Source organism: Corvus cornix, chromosome 4, assembly GCF_000738735.6.
Source record: "Corvus cornix cornix isolate S_Up_H32 chromosome 4, ASM73873v5, whole genome shotgun sequence".
NCBI classification, from domain to species: domain Eukaryota; kingdom Metazoa; phylum Chordata; class Aves; order Passeriformes; family Corvidae; genus Corvus; species Corvus cornix.
In genome coordinates this window covers 36,148,389-36,169,211 of record NC_046334.1, presented here as the reverse complement: position 1 = coordinate 36,169,211, position 20,823 = coordinate 36,148,389, and the positions used below count along the sequence as shown (strand labels likewise).

The 20,823-nt window shown below is 39.6% G+C and overlaps 1 protein-coding gene and 1 long non-coding RNA gene across 5 annotated transcripts in view; one reads left to right on the top strand and one right to left on the bottom strand.

The window, feature by feature from the left end:
• GALNTL6 (polypeptide N-acetylgalactosaminyltransferase like 6) overlaps window positions 1-20,823 on the bottom strand; it is a 505,353-nt gene that overhangs the window by 50,915 nt on the left and 433,615 nt on the right. For all 4 annotated transcript variants that reach the window (XM_039551174.1, XM_039551173.1, XM_039551172.1 and 1 more), the window contains exons 11-13: window positions 17,154-17,303; window positions 6,335-11,269; window positions 350-504 (exon numbers count right to left, since the gene is read on the bottom strand). In XM_039551174.1, coding sequence (XP_039407108.1) covers window positions 11,102-11,269; window positions 17,154-17,303 — 318 coding nt within the window. In that variant the 3' untranslated portion in view covers window positions 350-504; window positions 6,335-11,101. The remainder of the gene's footprint in view (window positions 1-349; window positions 505-6,334; window positions 11,270-17,153; window positions 17,304-20,823) is intronic.
• LOC109144932 overlaps window positions 11,265-20,823 on the top strand; it is a 41,043-nt gene continuing 31,484 nt past the window's right edge. The window contains exons 1-2 of the long non-coding RNA XR_002045990.2: window positions 11,265-11,893; window positions 15,828-15,939. This is a non-coding gene — a long non-coding RNA (uncharacterized LOC109144932). The remainder of the gene's footprint in view (window positions 11,894-15,827; window positions 15,940-20,823) is intronic.

Sequence of the window (20,823 nt, the reverse complement as noted above, 5' to 3'; positions counted from 1 at the left end):
CACCACCATTGAGCAGTTAATGTACAGAGCTATTGCCCAAGCTGGTGGTGCACAGGCTTTTCATGATGGGAATTCAAGGGCAGCTCTCTATGCAAGCCCTAAGGTGGAGCCGTGTCTGTAGGCTGAGATATTGTTGCTGACTCCTCTGTCAGAGAGCTCTGCTACCTCTGCAAGGAGCTGCCCAGGCAGGAGGATGACAAACTGCTCTCGCCCTTCCCCATGCACAGACACTGCAGAGGAGGGAGAGAGGTCAGGAGGTAGGAGCTGGGCTTGGATTCTCTCCTTCTTGACTATCAGGGATACATGGCAGCATCTCAGCCTTGAAGTAAAAGTCAAAGCAGAAACTCACCTAGTCTCCCGGTCCCTCTTCCCAAGCGGAGAAGCTGCATTTGGAGTTGATAAACATGCTCCAGTAACCGCTGTGTAACTCTTGTCTCTCACTAGTTCTTGCAACCAGGGACAGGACATTCATTTCAGAGCAAGATGCAGTTCCATCTCTTCTCCCTGCAACAAGTCTTATTACTCTCCTAATACATCTGTACCTGCAAGAGCTCTTTAAAGATTTTTCCTTGAAAGTTAGCATCTGATGTTATCAAAGGTAATTAGATAATTGACACACAATTCACAGAAGGCTCTCTGGTTTCTTTATACATGGTATTTTCCTTGGGCTGTGAACTTTAAATGATGCAAATGGGAAAATTCTCTGTTGTTTTATGGCTTTTAACTTTAGGCTACATTAAAACTAATGGCTAATTGATCTTGATGTATCTAAAGCACTTTATTGTTCTTTTAATAATAATTCTTCTTTGTTCCCAGTTGTTCTCTTGCCAAGGGTCGTGGCTGTAATGTTAATGATTCCAGTCTCTTTAGGGACTTGATAGAAGTTTTTGTTATTCTCAAATCCCCCTGACTTGTAATTTGTTTTGTTGTTATAATCACTGTTTCAGTGGGAAGATATTTACCAAGGTTTGTTCAGGAGAATCGCCTGTAAGAAATTAGTCCCAAACAGTTTAAGTGGAAAGGTTAAGTAGAAAATAATAATTTTTTTTCCTGATTGGGCTGTCTTCAGTTTGCATTTGGCTATGGTATCCTTTTAAGCTCTCTAGACAAGAAGGAGTCACATTTTCAATGCATGCTTATAGTTCTCTTAGTTTTGCTAGTTTTGATGTTAAGAGGTCTTTGGAAGCAGTGTTCACTTTAACTGCTCCCTCAGAAATAAATAAAAATTAGATTGTGTCCACTTAAATCCTACCACAACTCTGCCATATGCAGTAGATATCAGGGATGGATTTAATCAACTCATTTAGATTAGAAGGTTTTAGGATAGATGTACAGAACTGAAGAACTGGAGTGTATGCATATGCATAAAACTAAGTTATAGTAAAGAGAAAGTATAAGTAAAGAGAAACAAATTAAAAAAAAAGAAAAATAATTTCTTTAAAGATAAACAATATGTAATAATCAACTCTTTCTTCCTTAGTCTTTGAAGATGATTGATTGACTAATATTGTTCTTCTATATTACTCTTAAACTTTTGCAGTTAATCCTCTTTATGAAGATGATGTATTTTATGTCTTATCAGCTGTAGGTAGAAGAAGGACTAGTGGTGCTGGGAGTTTCTAGGGTTTTTTTTTTGTTGCTTTATTGGTGGTTTTTTTTGGTGAGGAACAAATAAATCTTGACTTACATGACTTTTTACTGAAATCAAGTCCTCACAAACTTTTTCAATGCTTCCTTACTTGTCATTTAAGGACATTAAGTGGGTACAACTGTTTTGTCCTCACTTCTTTATTTCTCTTATCTAGGTGGCCATTCAAGACATGATTTACAGTATTGCCAGAGCTAACAGTGCTCTTTGTTAAAGAAGAGGACTTTGTTTTCTCCTTCTGTTGATATTACACAGTTGGCATGGCCAGAGCTGCAGGAATGGGAGCAGCCGTATGGCCCTGGGCAGCCCTGCAGCTGGTTGGCCTTGTCCGGTTCTTCACCCACCCAGTGTAGCAGGAGATGTACAACAAACTGAAAATTTTATGCTGTAGCTTCTGAGAGGTATTTATTCATTCAGATCATGGTAATTCTTTTGAAACTGCTGTTCAGCAATCTTTTACTTTGTATTCTGTAACATAATACATCCAAATATAAAATAGGACAGGTGTATAATTTTTATTCCATAGTTCAGCTTCTTACTTACAGTCCAGAAATTTACAGGCATGTGCTCTCTGTAAATCCTTTAAGCATGTCCTGAAAACATTATATTAATGCATCAGCAGGTTGGTCAAAGTTTCTACAGCTGTTGTTTAGTAACATCTAAGCCAACTATCTCAGACTAGTCAGCACAGAAGTGTATGTTTTCATTTTACTTATTATAATGTATATATTAGTAATTGTAGTCTATTGTATAATACTTCAAATGCACACATCTGAAAATATTTTCCCCATTTTTTTAGAGAGCTGTATTTCCTAAATCACAATAACCAAATAATTTGACCTTGATTCACAGAAAATTAGACAACTCCATCTTACTTGTTGATTGATCTCTACTGGCTGCCTATCAGCCCAGCTAATTACTGGCTGTCTTGTCTACTGGGACACTGGACAGGGATTACACAAAGTTGTCTCCAGTTCTTCTTGGCCCTTTATATATAGTTGATAATAGTTGAATTGCCAGGAAATGTTTTGTCCTGAATGTTGTTTAACAGCAAGTGAAGGCTGTAATTCCAGACTCTCAGAAAAGCGAGAGAAATGGATATTTTGCAGGATACCTGCAGGAAAGTGTGTTTATTCACAGAGATGCCTGGAAAATACTCTGATCATCAGAAAGACTAATTGATAAGTAGAAGCATCTCAGAGGCTCAGAAGGGATCACATATTTCTATTTTGCTACTTAGCACTTGTTAACCATATGTGTGTGTGTGTATGTGTGTGTATGTCGACTGGACTGCTGCTGGGAGATGCGCAATGAACCACATTACCTGGAAAGCTGGGCAATATGAACAGAGTGTGAGGTGGAAAACTGCAGGTCCTGCCAAAGTTAGAAGGAATGTAACCGTTGCCAGAATAACACTGTGCAGAACAATCTCCAACGCCAAAGAACAGGTTTATATAGCCATGCTGCAGATCTGTAGAAAAAACTGGCAGCAGAGGCCTGATGCATCATAATCCTTCCAGGTATAAATTACCATGACATGTTTCGATGTAGAGCAGTAGCTGCAATTTGGAGGCTGATATGACAGGAATAAAGGAAAACAAACTTTAGAATCATGGAGTGGTTTGGGTTGGAAGGGACCTCAAAGACCATATCATTCCAACTGCCCTGCTATGGACAGGGACACCTTCCATCAGACCAGGTTGTTCAAAACCCCATCCAACCTGGCCTTCAACACTTCCAGGGATGGGGGACCCACAGTTTCTCTGGGAAACCCATTCCAGTACCTTACCATCCTCACAGTAAAGAATTTAGCCTTCTCTTTCCCAGGCTGGAAAATCCCAATTCTCTCAGCCTTTCCTCACAGGAGAGGTGTTCCATCCTTCTAATTAACTTGGTGACCCTGCTCTGCACTCACTCCAGCAGGTCCATGTCCTCCCTGTGCTGGGGACCCCAGAGCTGGATGCAGCACTGCAGGTGGGGTCTTGACAGAGCAGAAGGGCAGAATCCCCTCCCTCGCCCTGCTGGCCACACTGCATCAGATGCAGCCCAAAACAAAGTTGGCTTTCATTGCACATGGCCAGATCATGTCCATTTAGGGGGTCTTATTTTTCTTTTGTATGAAATCCCTGTTGCTTGTCTGACAATCCTTTGGACAGAGCATTTTTACAGCCTTTACACCAGTACTCTGGTTGCCTAGGAACTTCTTTAGTGAAGGGACAGGGTATAACTTTTATCCATATGTTCAGGTTACAATAAATTACTCTGGGGGTCCATAAAGGCATACAGGAAACCAGTGAAAGGATTCTCTTCTAGTAGGAAGGAAAAGGTGGTGGTTTACTGCCACCTCTGCAAATGTTGCTTTGATAATGGGAATCATTATAGATATTGATTTTGCTGATATACTGGGGAATAAAGTAGAGCCCTGTACATCTGTAAGCAAAAGGCTGCTGCACATTGGACAATCTCTCTCCTTTTGTAAATAAAGCCCCTCTGACTCTTTGCAGCTTGACTAGAAGTTAACCTATACTCATCACAGATTACACATCCACTTCAGATTTGGAATAATGCCTTCAGTTAAAGTTGTTATAACCCCTTGGTGGCTTATACAAACCACTTTTAAAAATAATTCTACTCAGTTTCTTGTATCTATGTTAGCTCAATAGGGATAATCAAAAGTTAAAAACTTGAAGTCAAGAAGAAGTTCAGCTGCTTCTAAACATTTGTACAAAGTATATCCACTGAAAAAAATGCTTCCTGTTCTTACATATTCCCCTCTCTGGGCAGCACTGAATTTTGAAAACAGATGAGAAAGTAGGTCACCAATGCAACATTTTCCCTCAAAGATGTTTGTCTGTCTGTGCTATGAGCTATAACTCTTCCATGGACAAAAGCTGTAGTGAGACTGGCCCATAACAACAGAACTTCTCCCTTCTCCTCAGGTGCCTTTCTCCTCCCCATCCCTCTGCTAGAACAAGCCAGCTACCCCGAGGCAAGATCTTGGCTTGTGGCTCTGCCAAGTCAAGATCAAAGCAGCTTTACTCGCTCTTATCTGGAAAGGAAAGGGATCTGCAACAGCAGAAACACCTCTGGCACAGACCAGAAAGGTGGGAAGAAAGAGAACCAGATAGGGAGTCAGCAGAAGGGAAGAAACACCAAATAGGAAAAAAAATCTGTAAAATAACTGAAATGCCTAAAAGAGGTGAAGGCTGCAAGGAGCCATGAAGGCAGAGCCACAATGTTCTTTTTTTTAAGAGCTGTATGTGATGTCCAAAGAGAAGACTTGTTATCTTGATCCGCAAAGGGAGTAGGCAGAGCTACTTCACACCAATCCAAGTTGACGTTTCCTAGGAAAATTTAGCTAAACACTTCCCTTCTTTCAAAAAAGCCTGAGATAGAGAGAAATAAGAAACTGAGGTAAAACAGTGGACCATAATGTTCTGCTTCTACATATTATCCAAAGAGTACCCTCAGGAACACACACTCATACCTTTGGTGGAAAACTCATAAAAAGCTTGGGGTCCAGCAAAGCTTTTCTCTGTTGTTATCACATATTTCACAATCAATACATTTCAGATTGGGCAGTTCTCTTTATTCTAAATTTAAGTCCTTGCAAGACGACTTGATTGCCTCTCAAATCCTGAATATTTGTGATGGAGATAAACATGCAAGCCCTGCAATGAAGAGGTATCCAAAATTATCAGTGGCTGACCCTTGTAGGTCATACTTCCTTCATACGTGGAATTAAACCTGATTCCTACTTTTTCCCTTTTACCACCTACTTCCTCCTTCCTCTCTCAATTAAACTGCCAACTCCTAATCTCAGCATTTGGCCTTTCACCTCCTTGAAAGCTCAAAATTCTTGATCTTAATCTAGGATCATTACCATCAACCACTCCTTTAGGCAAGTGAAATCTTTTTTCATGGAGGGATGCCAGAGACCTGCAGATCTTTTGGGCTGATAATATTGTTTTAGTTCGGGTGCCAGTTGGGGTTTTTGACTAAACTGTGCCTAGTGGTATCTTTTGCCGATTAGATGCTCCAGAGTGATCAACAGAAATTTGCTTGGACTGTGGTTCTTTCCAGGTTGAGTCATTTAGTAGGAAAGATGAAGGATTAAGTTAATTAAATCAACTAATACTTTGACAGTATTAGGGATCCTGCTAAGATTGATGAGGACTAAGGTTAATGAGGACCGAGTTTTCCTTTCCTATGTTTTAGTATCTTTAAGATAGTATCATTCACCAGACTTGCCTCACTGCAGCTCCCCTCACATTCTGTATACTTTCCCTGATATCTATCTCAATGTCTTATTCATCTGCTTCTCTAAAATGGATCATTGAGTTTTTCTACATCTTTTACTGAGTACAAGCTTTTCTGCTGGCCCACTTGGCAAGGCTCCTTCTCATTCATCTATTCTGTGAAGCTGGGCACCTAACAAAGTGGCCACACAAAACATGCAAACTTCTCTTTTGTATAATTAACCTGCTGGACAGTGCTGTGGTAAACACATCTTTAGGTAACCACAAATTATTATTGTTTTAACCCACGTCCTCTTTGTTCCCCTGTTATCTGCATTGTTTTCATAAGGCCTACTGAAGCACCTACTGCACTGCCAGGTCCTGTAAAAAAAGAACAAAATACTAAGATAACACGAACCTTATAAACAAGGAATATCTTAAGGCATACCAGACTTCAGTGTTTGAACACAATTTTTTCAGATGCTCTTCCTATGTTTTTCTCCCTCTGGCACCATGCTGTCCAAATGCTGGTAACACCAGTTCCAGAAGTCCTGCCCCAGGAGTAGTTCCAGTGATATTAATGATACACTGAAAGAACAGAAAACCACTGCACAGAGCAAATGTATTTTCTGAATGCTGCTGAAGCTTTGGAAACGTTATGCATTTCTCTGAACATCTCTAGCTAAACTTTCTCATTATTTATTTTTACATATGTTTCTTACCTTTTAGAGGTATTTTTCATGTGTTTGGATCTTCTTAAATCCAGTGCATTCAGAATTATAACAAGGAAATATGAGGAGAGAAATATTTCAGACCTAAGAACAGATTTATGTCTTACATGTGGTTAAAAAAACCAACCTATCAGCAACTAACCACACAAATTCACTACATTTTTTAAAGAATTAAAAATCTTAAATAGAAAGCACTACACACTAAAGATTTAATTACTCTATTACTTATTCATCTATAATTTTCCAGTCTAAAGATACTATTTTAGCACAAGTTTAGTAAAATCTCTTGGTACACTAGACATAACAGGTAGTTTTCTTTGGGTTTGTTTCTTACCTTTTGGTTTATATTTCCTAATTTTTTAAAGGCTTTTCTAGATTTTCAGACAGGACAAAATCCTGAAAATGTTATGTAAAAGCACTCTTGGACCCTCATGCTCTTTTTAAGAGGATATGGAACAGATTTGGAAGGGGGTTAAACAAAGGAATAAATGAACATTATAATACTAATACCAACTATAAAAAAGTTACTTCTGATCAGCTTGTTTTGTTTTCAAGGGCTTTGAAATTATTTCCCTAACAACCTTGATGGATTAGAAAAGAAAAATAAAACCACTTTTTTTAAACGTATTGTCTCTTGAAATGCACTGGGTTAACAGCATTACAGGTGCTCCTTAAATAGCAAATGGATGCACCCCTGGCATCAGCCACACTGAAAGCTTCCCTAAAATGCTCCTTCATAAAATGCTCCATCCCCAATCCATCCAGGCAGGCTAAAAGGGTCCCCCTCACTCAGTCCCTTGCAGAAGTTATCTGTAAAAATGCAAATGAATTGTGATTATTATTGTTTTTTTTTAAAAAAGGTAACATCCACTCCTGCAGAAGTACAACCTGTCTAATCAATTTGGTCAAGCTGTTCATACACGTTTCTTCTATGATCCTCTGTGGTGTAAGATTTCATTAAGGTCACTGGAGACATTGATGCCTGGTAAATTGCCAGTAATCAAAGGTTGTCAAATGCTTGTCAGCTTCCTTTCAAGCTTAGTCTGTCTTTATCATGAGGCAGACTTAGTTCACCAGCTAGAGACCATTTATTCATATGGATAACACTCAGGAATAATGCATTATATCATTAAAATATCCATATTGTTGCAGAAACATTTGCTCTAAAGCAATCTCATTTTTCTGAAGTAAGACTGTGGCCAATGAAAAGTGAAGTCTTGTCATGTCTGCAACAAGACTGCTCTCCCACACATAAAAGGCTTTGTTTCCCAGCTCCTCCTCTCTCCTTTGAGCCCTGTCCCCCAAGGCCTCTGTTTAGTTTAATTCTGGAATACACACAGGGAAAGATGTGTGATTTTAGAGTTTTAGTTACACTTGGAGTTTATTTCAGTTCTTCCAGTTCCCCTCTCCAGTTGTAGTAGTTTGCTGGCCAAAAAAAAAAAGTCTAGATAACCTTAAATGGAAAACATTTAGGGTATATGTTACTGAACTCCTAAAGATACAAAGATCTTCTTTTCAGACATCTTGATTAAAGCCATAAAATAATTAATTGAAAAAACATGAAGCAAGTCATTAGTTGGGGAAATCAGTATAGCTCCACTGAAATGATGAGCCCACATCAGTTAATGCCACCTGTGCATTATGTTTAAATTATGTCCAGAACTACCTGGTACTTTAAAAAAATTCTGTGAAGAAATTTCATAGTCTTTTGAAGAAATGTGTGCTAGAGTTAAATGCTCCTGGAGAAGTATGAGAGGAAGATACATCTCTCCAACCTATCAAATTGTTCAGAAGTTTATTGGGTGGAAAAGATATGGCTGCAGGAAGAATTAAAGAAAAATTAGTAACAAAATACTCTTATCAGTGGAAAACTTTGGAGAACACCCAAGACAGACTTTAACTGAAAGGTAGCGATGATCATTTATTATTAATAAAACTCTTGTTGGAGGAGTCTTGTGCAAGGACTGTTCTCTTTCCCCACAACACCTGACTATTAGTCATATGGATTGTTTTCTGACAAGGGCTGCTAGAGTATACAATTTGTGATCAGCTACAAGCAAGTGGAAGGCTTCCTTTGGCAGTGTAAAGTGCTGTGCAATATGACTCAACAAGGGCTGTAAAAGGCATAGAATTTCTTTGCCCTAACAGAAGCCTAGTTCCCATCAGACATCTCAAAAACAGACCACTGAGATGCAGTCAGACACGGAACGATATAACCCTACCAATCTGTTCTGGTTTAGCAATCCTCCTTTGCCTCTCTATTTTGGGCATACAGGGTTGCTTCCAGGACTGACAGTTTGGGGCCAGTTACAATCAGCAGCTTGAGGGCTGCATTTATATTTGAGGCAGCCATTTTCTTCTTTTCCCAAACCCTCTTTCCTCATGATCAGGCTGCAAATAAATGATTCTGTGAGCACCCTGTCTGGGAAAGCTTGCAGTGGCTAGGCTGGTTCTTTGTACTGACAGCTGAACAAACCTGAAGTATCCTCATGCCATAAACCTTACTGCTTCTGTTCCCCAGCATACCATATCTTCAAATTAAATTTCAACAATACCTAAACAAGCTCACTTATTTTAAAATCATAAAATGAGAATTCTATGAACACATCCTTTTAAATTATTTGAAAGATCTCTTCAATAACTTGCAGCAATTGCTCAATATATTGAAAATTTCACAATTTCCCAAGTGCACGCATCCTGAATGCTACAGGACCTCATCCCCCTCATAAAACTTTCATATGACCTGCCACTACAAGATGCTGCCATAAAATAGCACACTGGTACTAGAACCATCCTCTGGATGCAATCAATGCTCTTTGTGCATAAGCAGAGCTTAAGGAGAAATAAACAAAACACAGTCACTCCACTCCCTTAAAACAGGGTAGATTGCACATCAGTATTCTGGTTAGTCAGCCACCTCACCAGCAATCAAAATAAGCAACTTAATTACAAATGTTATTTTTGGAATCTGAAAGGAGTTACGGCACAGAGGATGTGATCTATCTGCATTTATGGTGCTTTCATCTGTGGATTCATCTTTCAAGCAAAAGCCACATATGTACTTGATATGAATTTATACTCACTCTTACCTTGAACAATCTCAAAGTTATCAGTCATGTTCCACACATCGGTATGAACTGAGAAGAACCACAGAGACCCTCCCTAAGACATTTTAGAGGCCTATCTCTCCAACAGCTTGATGGGTCTGAGGGACCCATCATGATCATCAGTGTGATGGAAGTCTGTGTTACCCTGAATGGTGCCTGTGCCTAAAGTACCAAAATACTGTAATGTGTGACTTGCTTGCATTTCTTGTTTCCTCCCTCATGACATCTACAATACCATTCACTTATGCACTCTGGAAAGTTCACATGATTTCCACCACAGATTTCAAAAACTCTGAAACCACCCAACTGATTTCCTGTCAATTTTTCTCTCCACTCCTATGTGTCAAGAGCACTGCAAGATCTTTTAAGCTGCACTGCAGGGAGTCAACATGCTTTTAGGTGATGGCAGCATACCAGTATTAATTTGACTAACCTAGTTCAGCATGCAATATGCAATTATTTCCCACTCTCCTCCTGAATTTTTTCCCCAGACTATTTTCCATTTAATTTATATGTTGGTAAGGATTCTACCTTTAGAAAAGATAGCTAGTCCACAAGCCTTCCATTATGCTGCAGCTGCTGCTGTTTTATTTGTCACTAAAAAAAAATCTCACGTTGTGTGACAATGGGATTTGAATCACGATTGCTAAATATATCGTATATAGAAATTTAATTGCTTTGCTTTATTTTTCCTGAAGGGGGGAAGTGTGAGGGCAAAACCATACAGTTTATTTCATGCTTCACTACAGTGTAATTCTAGACCCTAAGATTTCTACCATTCCTATTTTGGTAATGAATGGAATGTAAAAGGGAGGTATTTAATTGCAGCAGTTCTGAGGGTTAAACCTGCTTAACCCAACCTTTTATTAAGAGAATGTCAACAGAGCATATATCTTGTCTAGGGAGTGCTGGGACACCGTTATTCTTCTACCAGCATGTTTAATTCTAAAACCTGGGATTTCTTAAGGTTCCTGTAGGCGTCATGCACACCATAAACCCATCCCAAATTATAGCATCTGTTCTGAGCTACTCACTACAGCAGGATTTGACCTGAGAAACTCTAGAGTTTTGTTTTACTTTATTAACTTGGAGTACTTTTAAACAGTTTTTAAACAAAGTTTTTCCCTTGACCAGCAAGGGAATTTTCAGCCTGAAGTTCTCAGCAGCATCCGGTGAGGCTCTTGGCCAAGTTCTCCAGATACTGTATATCCACAAGGACAGCCTGCTGGCTCTTGCTGTAGCTTTTTCTTAATCCTCAGAACAGATTCCCTGGATCTAGGAAATTTAATTCCTGACTCCTTTGACCCAGATGCTGGCGAAAATGTAGTCTGCAGTCTCTACGTAAATAGGTGTGTTCATTTTTCCTTTTTTTTCCTTCTAGGAACTGGCCTTGCTGTTAAATTTTTCTAAAACGGTCATATTAATATGTTCAAAAGTCCACTGTTGAGTTTCAGACAAAGGATCACATCTGTTCATGAAAATCTTCTTCTCAGCTGGGTTGCAATCTATGCAGCTGCTGCTTACCGGATGGAACAAAGTTTTGTCCTACAGGAATGAAAAAAAAAAAATAGAATTAAGTAGCAAATGCCAAATCATTGGAGATGTTCTCATTTTACAGAACATGGATTAACACAGCCCTGTTTGAAATGATTTTGTGGTCTCTGTGCACTAACCCTGTGTAATAACTACAGCTATTATTAGAAAGCTGTAGAGAAAGGACTATTTTCTTCTATTGGGCTATTATCCTTTAAGAAAATGGGGATTCAAGAAAGAGGGAGACACCACCTGGTCTTTGACTAACAACGGCATAATATAATGAAAAAATAGAACGTCTTTTAATATCTTGGCATACCATGTATTTGCTTGGAGCCCATTTAAATGTCTGAATCTGAAAAATGCATCTGTTTGGGTTTTTTTTAATGAAGTCTTGTTCTTGACAGTGTTGTGTTTCTTGGCAGGGGGAGCTGTAAAATCTTCAACTTGGTGAAGATGTTAAAAAAGAATTATTAACTGAAGTGGTGGACAGATGGACACAGGATTAATGTTCTCATCCCATTCAATGCAGACTTTGCCTGTGGCCTCGCTAAGACTAGCACTGAAATACGCTCTTTCTCCTACTAAGATGGAAATCCTAACACTGATTTAGCTCCATATGGAGATTTTGGGAGGGTAAGCATGGATTAAGTTGCTTTAAAAAGTGTATTTACGATGATTAGTTTTATTAATTTTACTTCACACAACTGGAGTGAATACTAAGTAACCTGGCTGCGAATCTTTGTTAAAGCAGAAACTACTCAGTTGAGTATGTGTGAGTTAGGTAGTTTCAATATACTTAGTTCATGTAGGCAAGTGTTTTGAGAAAGACAGATGTGGGAGTCATTAGATGGTTTGAAAGTTTCCAGGGACTATACTGCATCTGTTGAAATAAATTTCAGATTACTCTTGGTAAACCACATTCAGGCTTTTCCCCTCCATGCCAGTGATACCCTGCCAATATTTTAATACTAATGCAGGATGTGCCTGCTTGCCCAGGTTGAGAGGGAAAAAAAATCTACTTGTCAAATTGCAACTGATTAAAAACTCACACAAGTACTCTGGGCGCTCAGCAACAACCATAGAAACTTCTCTTTAACTAAAAATACCCCACATTAAAAAAAAAAGTAGGAAAACAAACAGAAACAGTGGCTATTTAAAACCACTTTGAAAAATCAAGGGTTTTTTTTTTAATTTAGGAAAGATGAAATTCATTGATTTGTGGTTTGTGAAAAAATGATAAAGTACAATGCCTTTTTTAAAAATTAATATAGGCAATAAAGAACAAAGTCAAAAGTACCTTGTGCTCTGGCTAACAGGGATGGTGTTACATCTGACTTTCATACTGTGTTTTACCTCCAGCACTGGCCTTTCCCCAAAACCAGTGGATGAACACACACCCCCCCCACCAGATTGAAATTCAGAGGGATGCCATCAAAGCTGACAGGACCAAACCAAATAAGTAGAGGCCTTTGCCTCATGTCCTACAAGTAGAGCAGGGAGGATACTTCAGCTTGCAAGAAGGGGGTAACTGTACTATGTACAAAGGGCTATTGTGTCCCTGCTAGGAGGAGGTGGGCTTGCAAGAACTGCCAGGCACCCTTTGGGGTGGTGCAGGCACGCATCTGCACCTTGCCAGATCCTCCTGTCCTAATAAAAGCTTGACGGAGTGGCACTACTCAAAATCAGGACACAGTGACGGTGCCATGGCCACCCTGCCTGACGTGGGACCTTGAATGAAAGGGGTGTGTGGTTTTCTTTGCAGTATAGCTGGGCATGGGGGCCAGCCAAGCTATTACAAAGCCAAAGTCGGAATACTAGAAGCTTTAATACGATAGCTGGTACAAGAAGAAAGGAAACAGCTTCAGCACTAAAAGCTTGCTATGAAAAACACTCCAGCCTTTCCAGAAAGCTGGTGGTCTTTCTTACAGAAATATCACAGGCAGGCACTTTTTGAGTGAAGCATTATTGGTGCTTTTATTTAGAGAGTCTGGTTATTAGGAAAGAAGAGTGTCTTTTAAGAATATGGACAGAGTTACCACTCTGGAAAAAATTCTGGCTGACTCAGCTATATATAAAGGCCTATTAATTTATCATCTCAAGCTTATGCTGATTTAAGGTCAAAGCCTGTTAGTCTTATGGATTCAATGGAAACAAGCTCAAGACTTCAAGGGGTAACAGTTGTGTGCATCCCAGAGAGGAACTTACAAGAGAAATACATAAATTCCTCTTTACACCACTATTGAGAAACCACAAGCACTATTGTAGAGACATTTATAACATCTGAAAACAGCAGAGTAATTTTTTTCCTTCTGCATGAAAGCCAGCCTGAAGATTATTTGCAGAAGGAGAAACTCCTCCATAAGATAATTGGTCTTGACAGTTCAGGGGGATTGGTAATGAGACACAGAGCCTTTCATTTCTTATAGGTCACTGCTATAACTATGGCCAATGTCAAGAGCAACTGGAAGTCATTATCAGCTGGTGGCTGTGGTAGTTTATCTGAGATTAGTTGGTAGCTCCAGTGCAGCTTCAGCAGGACTGACGCCATAGGATAAAAGCCACTATCACAATGCCATGTCTTCGGTTGTCTGAGGGAATATTCTATGCACCTCCTGTGTGACAAGTGAAGTGACTCTTACAGTTTGTCCCAGAAGCTGTCAGGAGACTATGAGCAAACCCCTGTCTTCTGGGCACAGTTTTTGATGCTGTCAGTCTAGCATCTATCATAATCACTAGGCTCAGGGTAGAATTACCATATAATGAAATTGATTTTGCACAATTGTTTCTTTTTAAAGACCTACTAAATCAGGCCTCTGTTGGATACTTCTGCTCTACAAATAGCAGCAGTGGGCCTGTGGCACATAAACTGAATCATACCTTATCAGAACCAATGCACTACCTGTCAGCCCAGAATGATGCTACATTGAAAACCAGAGGCATATTCCTTCACTAAGAGGAACAGAAATTTGTAGGCACTGCTCATCATTGGCTCTGGCATGCTTAGGAATATCAAACAGAGTCAAAGAAATGGCTTTAGCTTGGGAAGCTAAAGTCATTCTCCCAAATATCTTATAATTAAAGATTATCTACATCTATCTGTCTAATATCTTACATTACCACTGATATGGTGCCAATATTTTTTGTCCTGGCATTATACTCACATTCTTCTATTTACAACCCACAACAGTACTGCTTGAATTTATTCTGCTCCATTGCTCCTTGCAGGGTTTTCTCAAAGGTATACTTGGCTGAAGACCAGTATTTCAGACTGGTCCTAAGAAAATTGATTACTTAATATTGCAGACTTACTAGACTTTCAAATAGCTGCCCAGATGTAGTTTAAGCAGTATGGGAATAAGAACAGTTTTTTGACACATGTTTATTAGTGGTGGTTTTAGGGTTAGGCTTCATTCATCTGAAAAGAATGTGGTTTGCTAGCTCTGAGATGGCACTGCAATGAGGAACAAAGTGCACGTAATGGGGATAGGCTGTAAATTTTTTCCAGAAGAGCACTCCTTACCCAAAGTAAAATATTAATGTATTCTACTTGCCACTAAAATATTTAAGCTGTTTTTATTCGCCAGGACCCAAACCCAGGTTGTTAGGATTTCTATGTAATAAGAATATGGAATCTGAAAATAGTGCCTGGCTTCAAATTGCATTTGCAGCAGTATGTAATCAATTCACAGCCATAACTTTATATCAGTGGCTCAAGGATGCAAATGATCATGAGGAGAGACTCATCTTTAAATGAGTAAAAACCTCTTATCTTCTAGTTTTATAGAAATAGTATGACATAGTAAGAAATGCTTCATATTAGGCGTCTTATAAGACATTGACTAGCAAGGTGATTTCTCCTAAAGTATGAGAAGAATTTTGGCAGGATTTGACATGACCATTAGGTAGCTACAGTGTCTATAAGTGGCACAGAGAACAGAAGAGAGTGGCTGACCTGCTCTCTGTTTTTCAAAAGGAAACACTTATTTCTCAACCACATTATTATTCGTATTTATTTAGGGTGCAGGTTCAGTAGCATGGCATTCCCTAGGTAAAGGGCTCTAGTACAGACCAGGTTTTGTTTTGTCAGGGGGAAAACAGTAAAACTTCTATTGCCAAGATGCTTTCAAAGCTGGAAAAGGATTATATCATATACAAGGTTTTTGGAGGTATAGCTATACTACCAGAAATCTCTAATATAAATCTGTCCTTTATCTGAGGAAATAGACTAGAGGAAACATTAAAAAAATACTTACTGTGTAGCAAACTAAAACTAAGCCTAAAGAAAACCATGTATACATAGTTCTATTATTCCAATGCAGTTTCTTAACTTGAAGGTTTACGCAAATTGAGCAGCTTGCTGTCAGGTTGGGATTACAGTTAAGAACGTGTCAGTACTTCCATTGTAACAAAACTTTGTGGTGTTTCTTGCTGAGATGGAAATGCCTGTCTTGCATTGAGAATTTTTATACGAGCCCTGTCAGCCTTCTGGAAATCAAAAATGAAGCTGTGCAGAGAATTTAATAAAACTTACACTGCGTATTTTTTCCAAATGTCATTTTTTCTTTAGATACCTGCTACACCCTGTCCTCATCAAAGGTGATGAGCCTTACAGAGGGTAGCTACAGACCTGCATTTTGTTTTATGAACCAGCTACATTAAGCAACAATGAAGTGCTAAAGGTACGAAAGCTTTTTGATTTGCAGCTTGGGTAGGCAAAAAGATAAGTTGGAAGGGTTTTGAAGCAAGAAGGAATTATTATGGCATTATAAAGTCAGATAGGCAGCAATACAACCACCACAATTTATATCCTCTAAATATCTGCCCCATACATTCTAACTTTCTTACAGGTAATACCTTACTTTCAAAGGGATTACACTTCTGGAAAATCTTATAGTGGACCTCCATTTGCAACACAAATAAGGTAAAAGGGCACAAGCTAATAAGTAGGCACCCAGAAAAAGTGCCAGGACAAACCTATTTTTAATGGTTCTGAATTAGTTTTCTACTATATATATTTTCAAATTAGAAAACAGTATTGAGGTTTATCTGGCAAAAAATTCCTGATACATCAGCCTCAGCTGAAGGAAGGTGAAGGGCAAGGCACACTGGTCAAAGAAAACTGAACCATGTGTGAGAGGAATCCTCAGTGCTTCAGAGAAATCCTTACCCTGGATGGAATACAGAGTTTATTAGTGAAATCTTTAATCAAGGCAACTTGCTGATAAACCATTAAAAAACCCTAATAACAACAACAACAATAAAAAATCAGTAGTGTTACCAGGACTTTTTACTAACTGAAGCTCTGACAGGGTTTTTAGTTTGACCTCCCGTTTCCAGTGATTTATAAAAATGGGCTGAAATTCAGCAGATCAAAGTAGTATCTAAGCTGCTTATCTTTAGTTCCTAAACTGCCTTCTTTGGGCTTACAGCAGTGCTTTTAATGTTGGGTTGGGTGTATTTTTTTGTTTGTTTTGTTTTTTTGAGGGCGATTTTTCTGCCACATGTAATCTTTAAAATGTAGTAAAGTAATAACATTTAACTCATGAGCAGCATGTCTTGCTGCTGTCACATTGGATGAAAATATTTCCAACAGTGCCTCTGCTAAAATGACACAAGCATCTTGAAGCGCCAGAATGGTAAAACACCTTTCAGGGAACAGATCCAATACAGACACCCTCTGAGCTGGATCAGATCCATTTTCATTTAAATTTGACCTAAATATCTAATGCTCAAAAGGAACATATTCTAGAGAGATTACCACAAAATTAAATTGGAATAGGATGTGGTGGATTTTAAAACGAAACTTCTTTGATGGGAAAACACAAGCCTGTGCTAAACTGAATACAGGCTCAAGGCAGTCTGAACCTTCAAGATGCCCCACAGTGAGTCTGACCTTCCTATAGCTCCAGTGCTGGTTTCCCTTCATCCCATGACAGTCATACAGTGTGACAGGGCTACTGTGCGAGATGGCATCGAAGCAGAACTTCCTGGTGTGAAGTGGCTCCCCAGGGCGGATGTCTTCTCTCCAACCAAAGGTGAAGAGCTAGGAAAACAGTCAGGCAATACAATGATATATTATTAGTGAAAAACGTTTAAAACAACACACAAAGCTTAATGCAAGATTCCCTTTTCGCACACCCCAGATGCCGGTTAATCGAGGTCCTGCCTGTGTACAATTCAGCAATGCCAACTGCCTTAATTAAAGTGCCCCAGTGGCCATGTGGAATATACCCCAGGAAGGCACAATCCCTAATCTCTAGTGACACAGAGAGGGGATATGCTGTATTAAAGCCTTTAGTTAACCCAGTTAAAGCAGCACCTGTAGGATTTCAGCTATCCAGGACTCAGAAAGCCCCTGCCAGTGATGTTCCTTTAGCTCTCATTTGGATCTGAACAAGCTGGCTAGAGATCTTCCCATCATAGCCTCTTTCCCATGTTTAATGAGCAGTTTCCTTCTGTTTATAGGGGACACTGTTACCATCGTCTCTCTCAACTGTCTTTTTTCCCCAAACAACACGTCAAATGAGCTTCATCTTTCTGCTGTGAAACCTGTGAGCTACAGGCAGCTTGTCAAAGCCCTTTTTCTCGCTGCCTGAGAGGAGTCATGGAGGGTCACAGTTAACAGAGGAATCCTTCTCAATTAGACACCAGCTGTCTGACGTGATGCTGTGACACTGCAGTCTTTCAATCATCAGATGAAGGTGACAGGTCTGACAGCATCAAATTTAAAGACGTGGAGTGCATTTTCCTTTCCACCGACCAATCCTTGCAGAAAAGAGGTTGCAGGTTGTAAATTACTACCTAGAAGCTCTGTCAAGAGTGGTGAGGTTCTTTTCTTTTTTTTTTTTTTTTTTAATCTTTTTTTAAGTGAGTGCTATTCTTTGGCTTTCTGCATGACTTTTGATTTTCCATAGAAAAAAAAAGATGTAACACTGAGAAAGTGAAGCTGTCTTTAAATGAGCAAACTTTGCTAGTAGAAACTGTTCAGCTGAGACAGTTCATGTGGAACTGCATGCAGGCTCATTATGCAGAGAAGCAGCTTCCCATACTGAGTTCAGCTCCCCATACTGAGCTCAGACTGCCTCCAACAGCTCATCTCAGGTTTCTTTTGGCCCTTATCTAGCACCCTGCTCCTCCAGTGTGTACATTCCCTGACAGAACCGGCTACAAATTGAAGCTTAATAAATATCGTGTGGGTCTGATCCTGAATAATTCTGTGGTGGTTCCCAGATTTTAACCTTTTCATTGCTATAGTAACCTTCTTTCCATGGTTTTCCTAAAAGAAACACCTCTTAAAAACACTGCATCTTCAGTGCTGTACCATCCTCTGAATACCACATTTGAAAGGCATTACTGTCACTCTTGCCTTGTAGGCGCCCGATACAAGCATATATCTGAATATTTACCTTTTTTGTTCTGTATCTTATTGTAAGCCCTTGTTTTCTATGTTAGCTGCTGTTACTCCCTATTTATATCTGTATTAATGGTTTTCTAGAGAGTGTTTTCCTAATCTGTCTCTGTGTCCTGCTTATTTCTTCTATCTCCCCGAGTACACGTTACCTTTATCTGCAGTAAAATGCAGTGGACAGCTTTAACCTCATTTTCAGAGCAATTTCTGCTTTTCAAAAGGTTAAATCTTTTTCCACTTTTCCTCCTGTTTCTTTGAAGCATCATCATGGACTTCCTACAATAACTTATCATTTCACCAGCAAAGACAGAAGTAAGATTTGGTACAGAAAAAGCTATGTTGCTGTTTCTTTAGAAAAAGAGAAGCCTGAGACAATTTTCCTTTAGCAAAAAGCCAACAAAAGCCATTTTTTTTATCTTATCCTTTACCTTTCTACAGACATGTAATAAACCTAGAGTTCAAAGTGATGAATAACAAATACCTAGAGGAATGGTTTGGAACAGTGCTTCTGTGATATTCTCAACTCTCATTACTACTACTGCAGAGAGAGATCCTATTTCAAGACCATCCTCATCTTTCCCAGTGGGTGGCTCACCAGATTTCTCATTCTGTGCATGAGTGGTGAGCTGAGGGGCCAATTCTTGCTGCTCTCTGGACCTTGGCCTGAGGACTACTACCCCACTGAATGCATCGGTACACCTGAAAGAGCTCAAGCCAGGCTTTAAATCAGATCATACTGATCCAGACTACCCCTTTGCTCTTTCCACTCCTCTGTGGTTTTTGAAGACTGCCAGGGCTGTGTCCTGTTTGCAAGTCAAGACATGGTAGCAGTAGGGGGTTTTTATTCCCTTCCAGTGAAAACTAGGATCTGTGTAATACTAGATCTCAATGTTTAGACTAGCTTAGATTCTTTTTCCTCCTTCTTTATCCTCCCTTTTTTTTTTTTTTTAACAGTTTTATTTTTAATCAACAAGTATGTCTTCTCTCTAGTGATACTGTTATAAAACCAGCCTTGTTAAGGGCAGGAACTCAGTTTTAGGACTAAGAGAGAGAAGAGAAAAAAAAATCATAAAAAAGGTTATACTTCTCTATGCACCCAATTAGTATTAAGATCTTGCAATTACAGACACAACATGAAGTTGTACAGTCTTTCTAATCTCATAATTCTAAGATTTCCTCTTCTAAACAGCAATTTTCCTCCAGTTAGCACTGCATCTGGCCAATATAAATATTATCTCTCCACTGCATAATGTCCAACAATGCTACATGTTATTAGCTGGAGCCCAGAGTATATAATGCTCTGCTTTGCCACCACTTGTCACTTTGGATTTCATTGTTCCGTTGTTAGGAACAAACTGTGGCAGATTTTACAAGGAATGGCTGAGCCTTTTTGTACCCTTTCTGTACTTCATTCATTTCTGACTGCTTGTTGATTTGAAACAAGGCTGTGCCGAAATTCCCAGATACATTATTAACAAACAGCAGGCTGATTCTTCACCTGCAACACACAGGGTTGCTGTTCACTGTTCCCTGCTGGACCTAAGAAACCCTCTGTCCTGGCTCAGTGGATGCTCATTCTCCTCTTTTGCCTTCTCTCACACCAGAGTCTGTAAAACATAGCCCCATCCTCTGCATTTCCAATCAAGCAACCCCTCAGCCCTCATGCTTTGCCTTTTCATGTAGCTGAGCCCTGTCATGCAGTAACTGGGAAAATACAGCTTTCCAGCTTCATTTCTAATTGGCACAGGACCTGAAGAATGATTGCCTGAAAGCCATTGCCCTGGGACTGTCTTTGGAACAAAGGCCCTTTTGATGCCGTTAATGCTTTCCAGCCTGGCAACATTGCTCTATTACTCGCTGTCTGGCTGGAGTCCGTCAGCTGGTGCTGTGCTTTGGCTGTGCCATTGCACTTGAGGGGACAGCATGTACCCCCACCCAAAGATGAAATGCCATGTTTCAGAGCTGGGCTCTCGCTTGAACTATACCTCCAAGTAGAGAAGAAAGAGCTGGGCACTTGCTGAGCCATGTTAAGAGATGGTGCCTGTCCACCTATTCCCTGGCAAGGCTGGGGAACTTGGTAAGAGACAGTGGTGCCTGCCACTTTTGTTTGCTGTTAGTTATCAGTCCAACAGAGCCCCTGTTTCCCCTGAAGCCA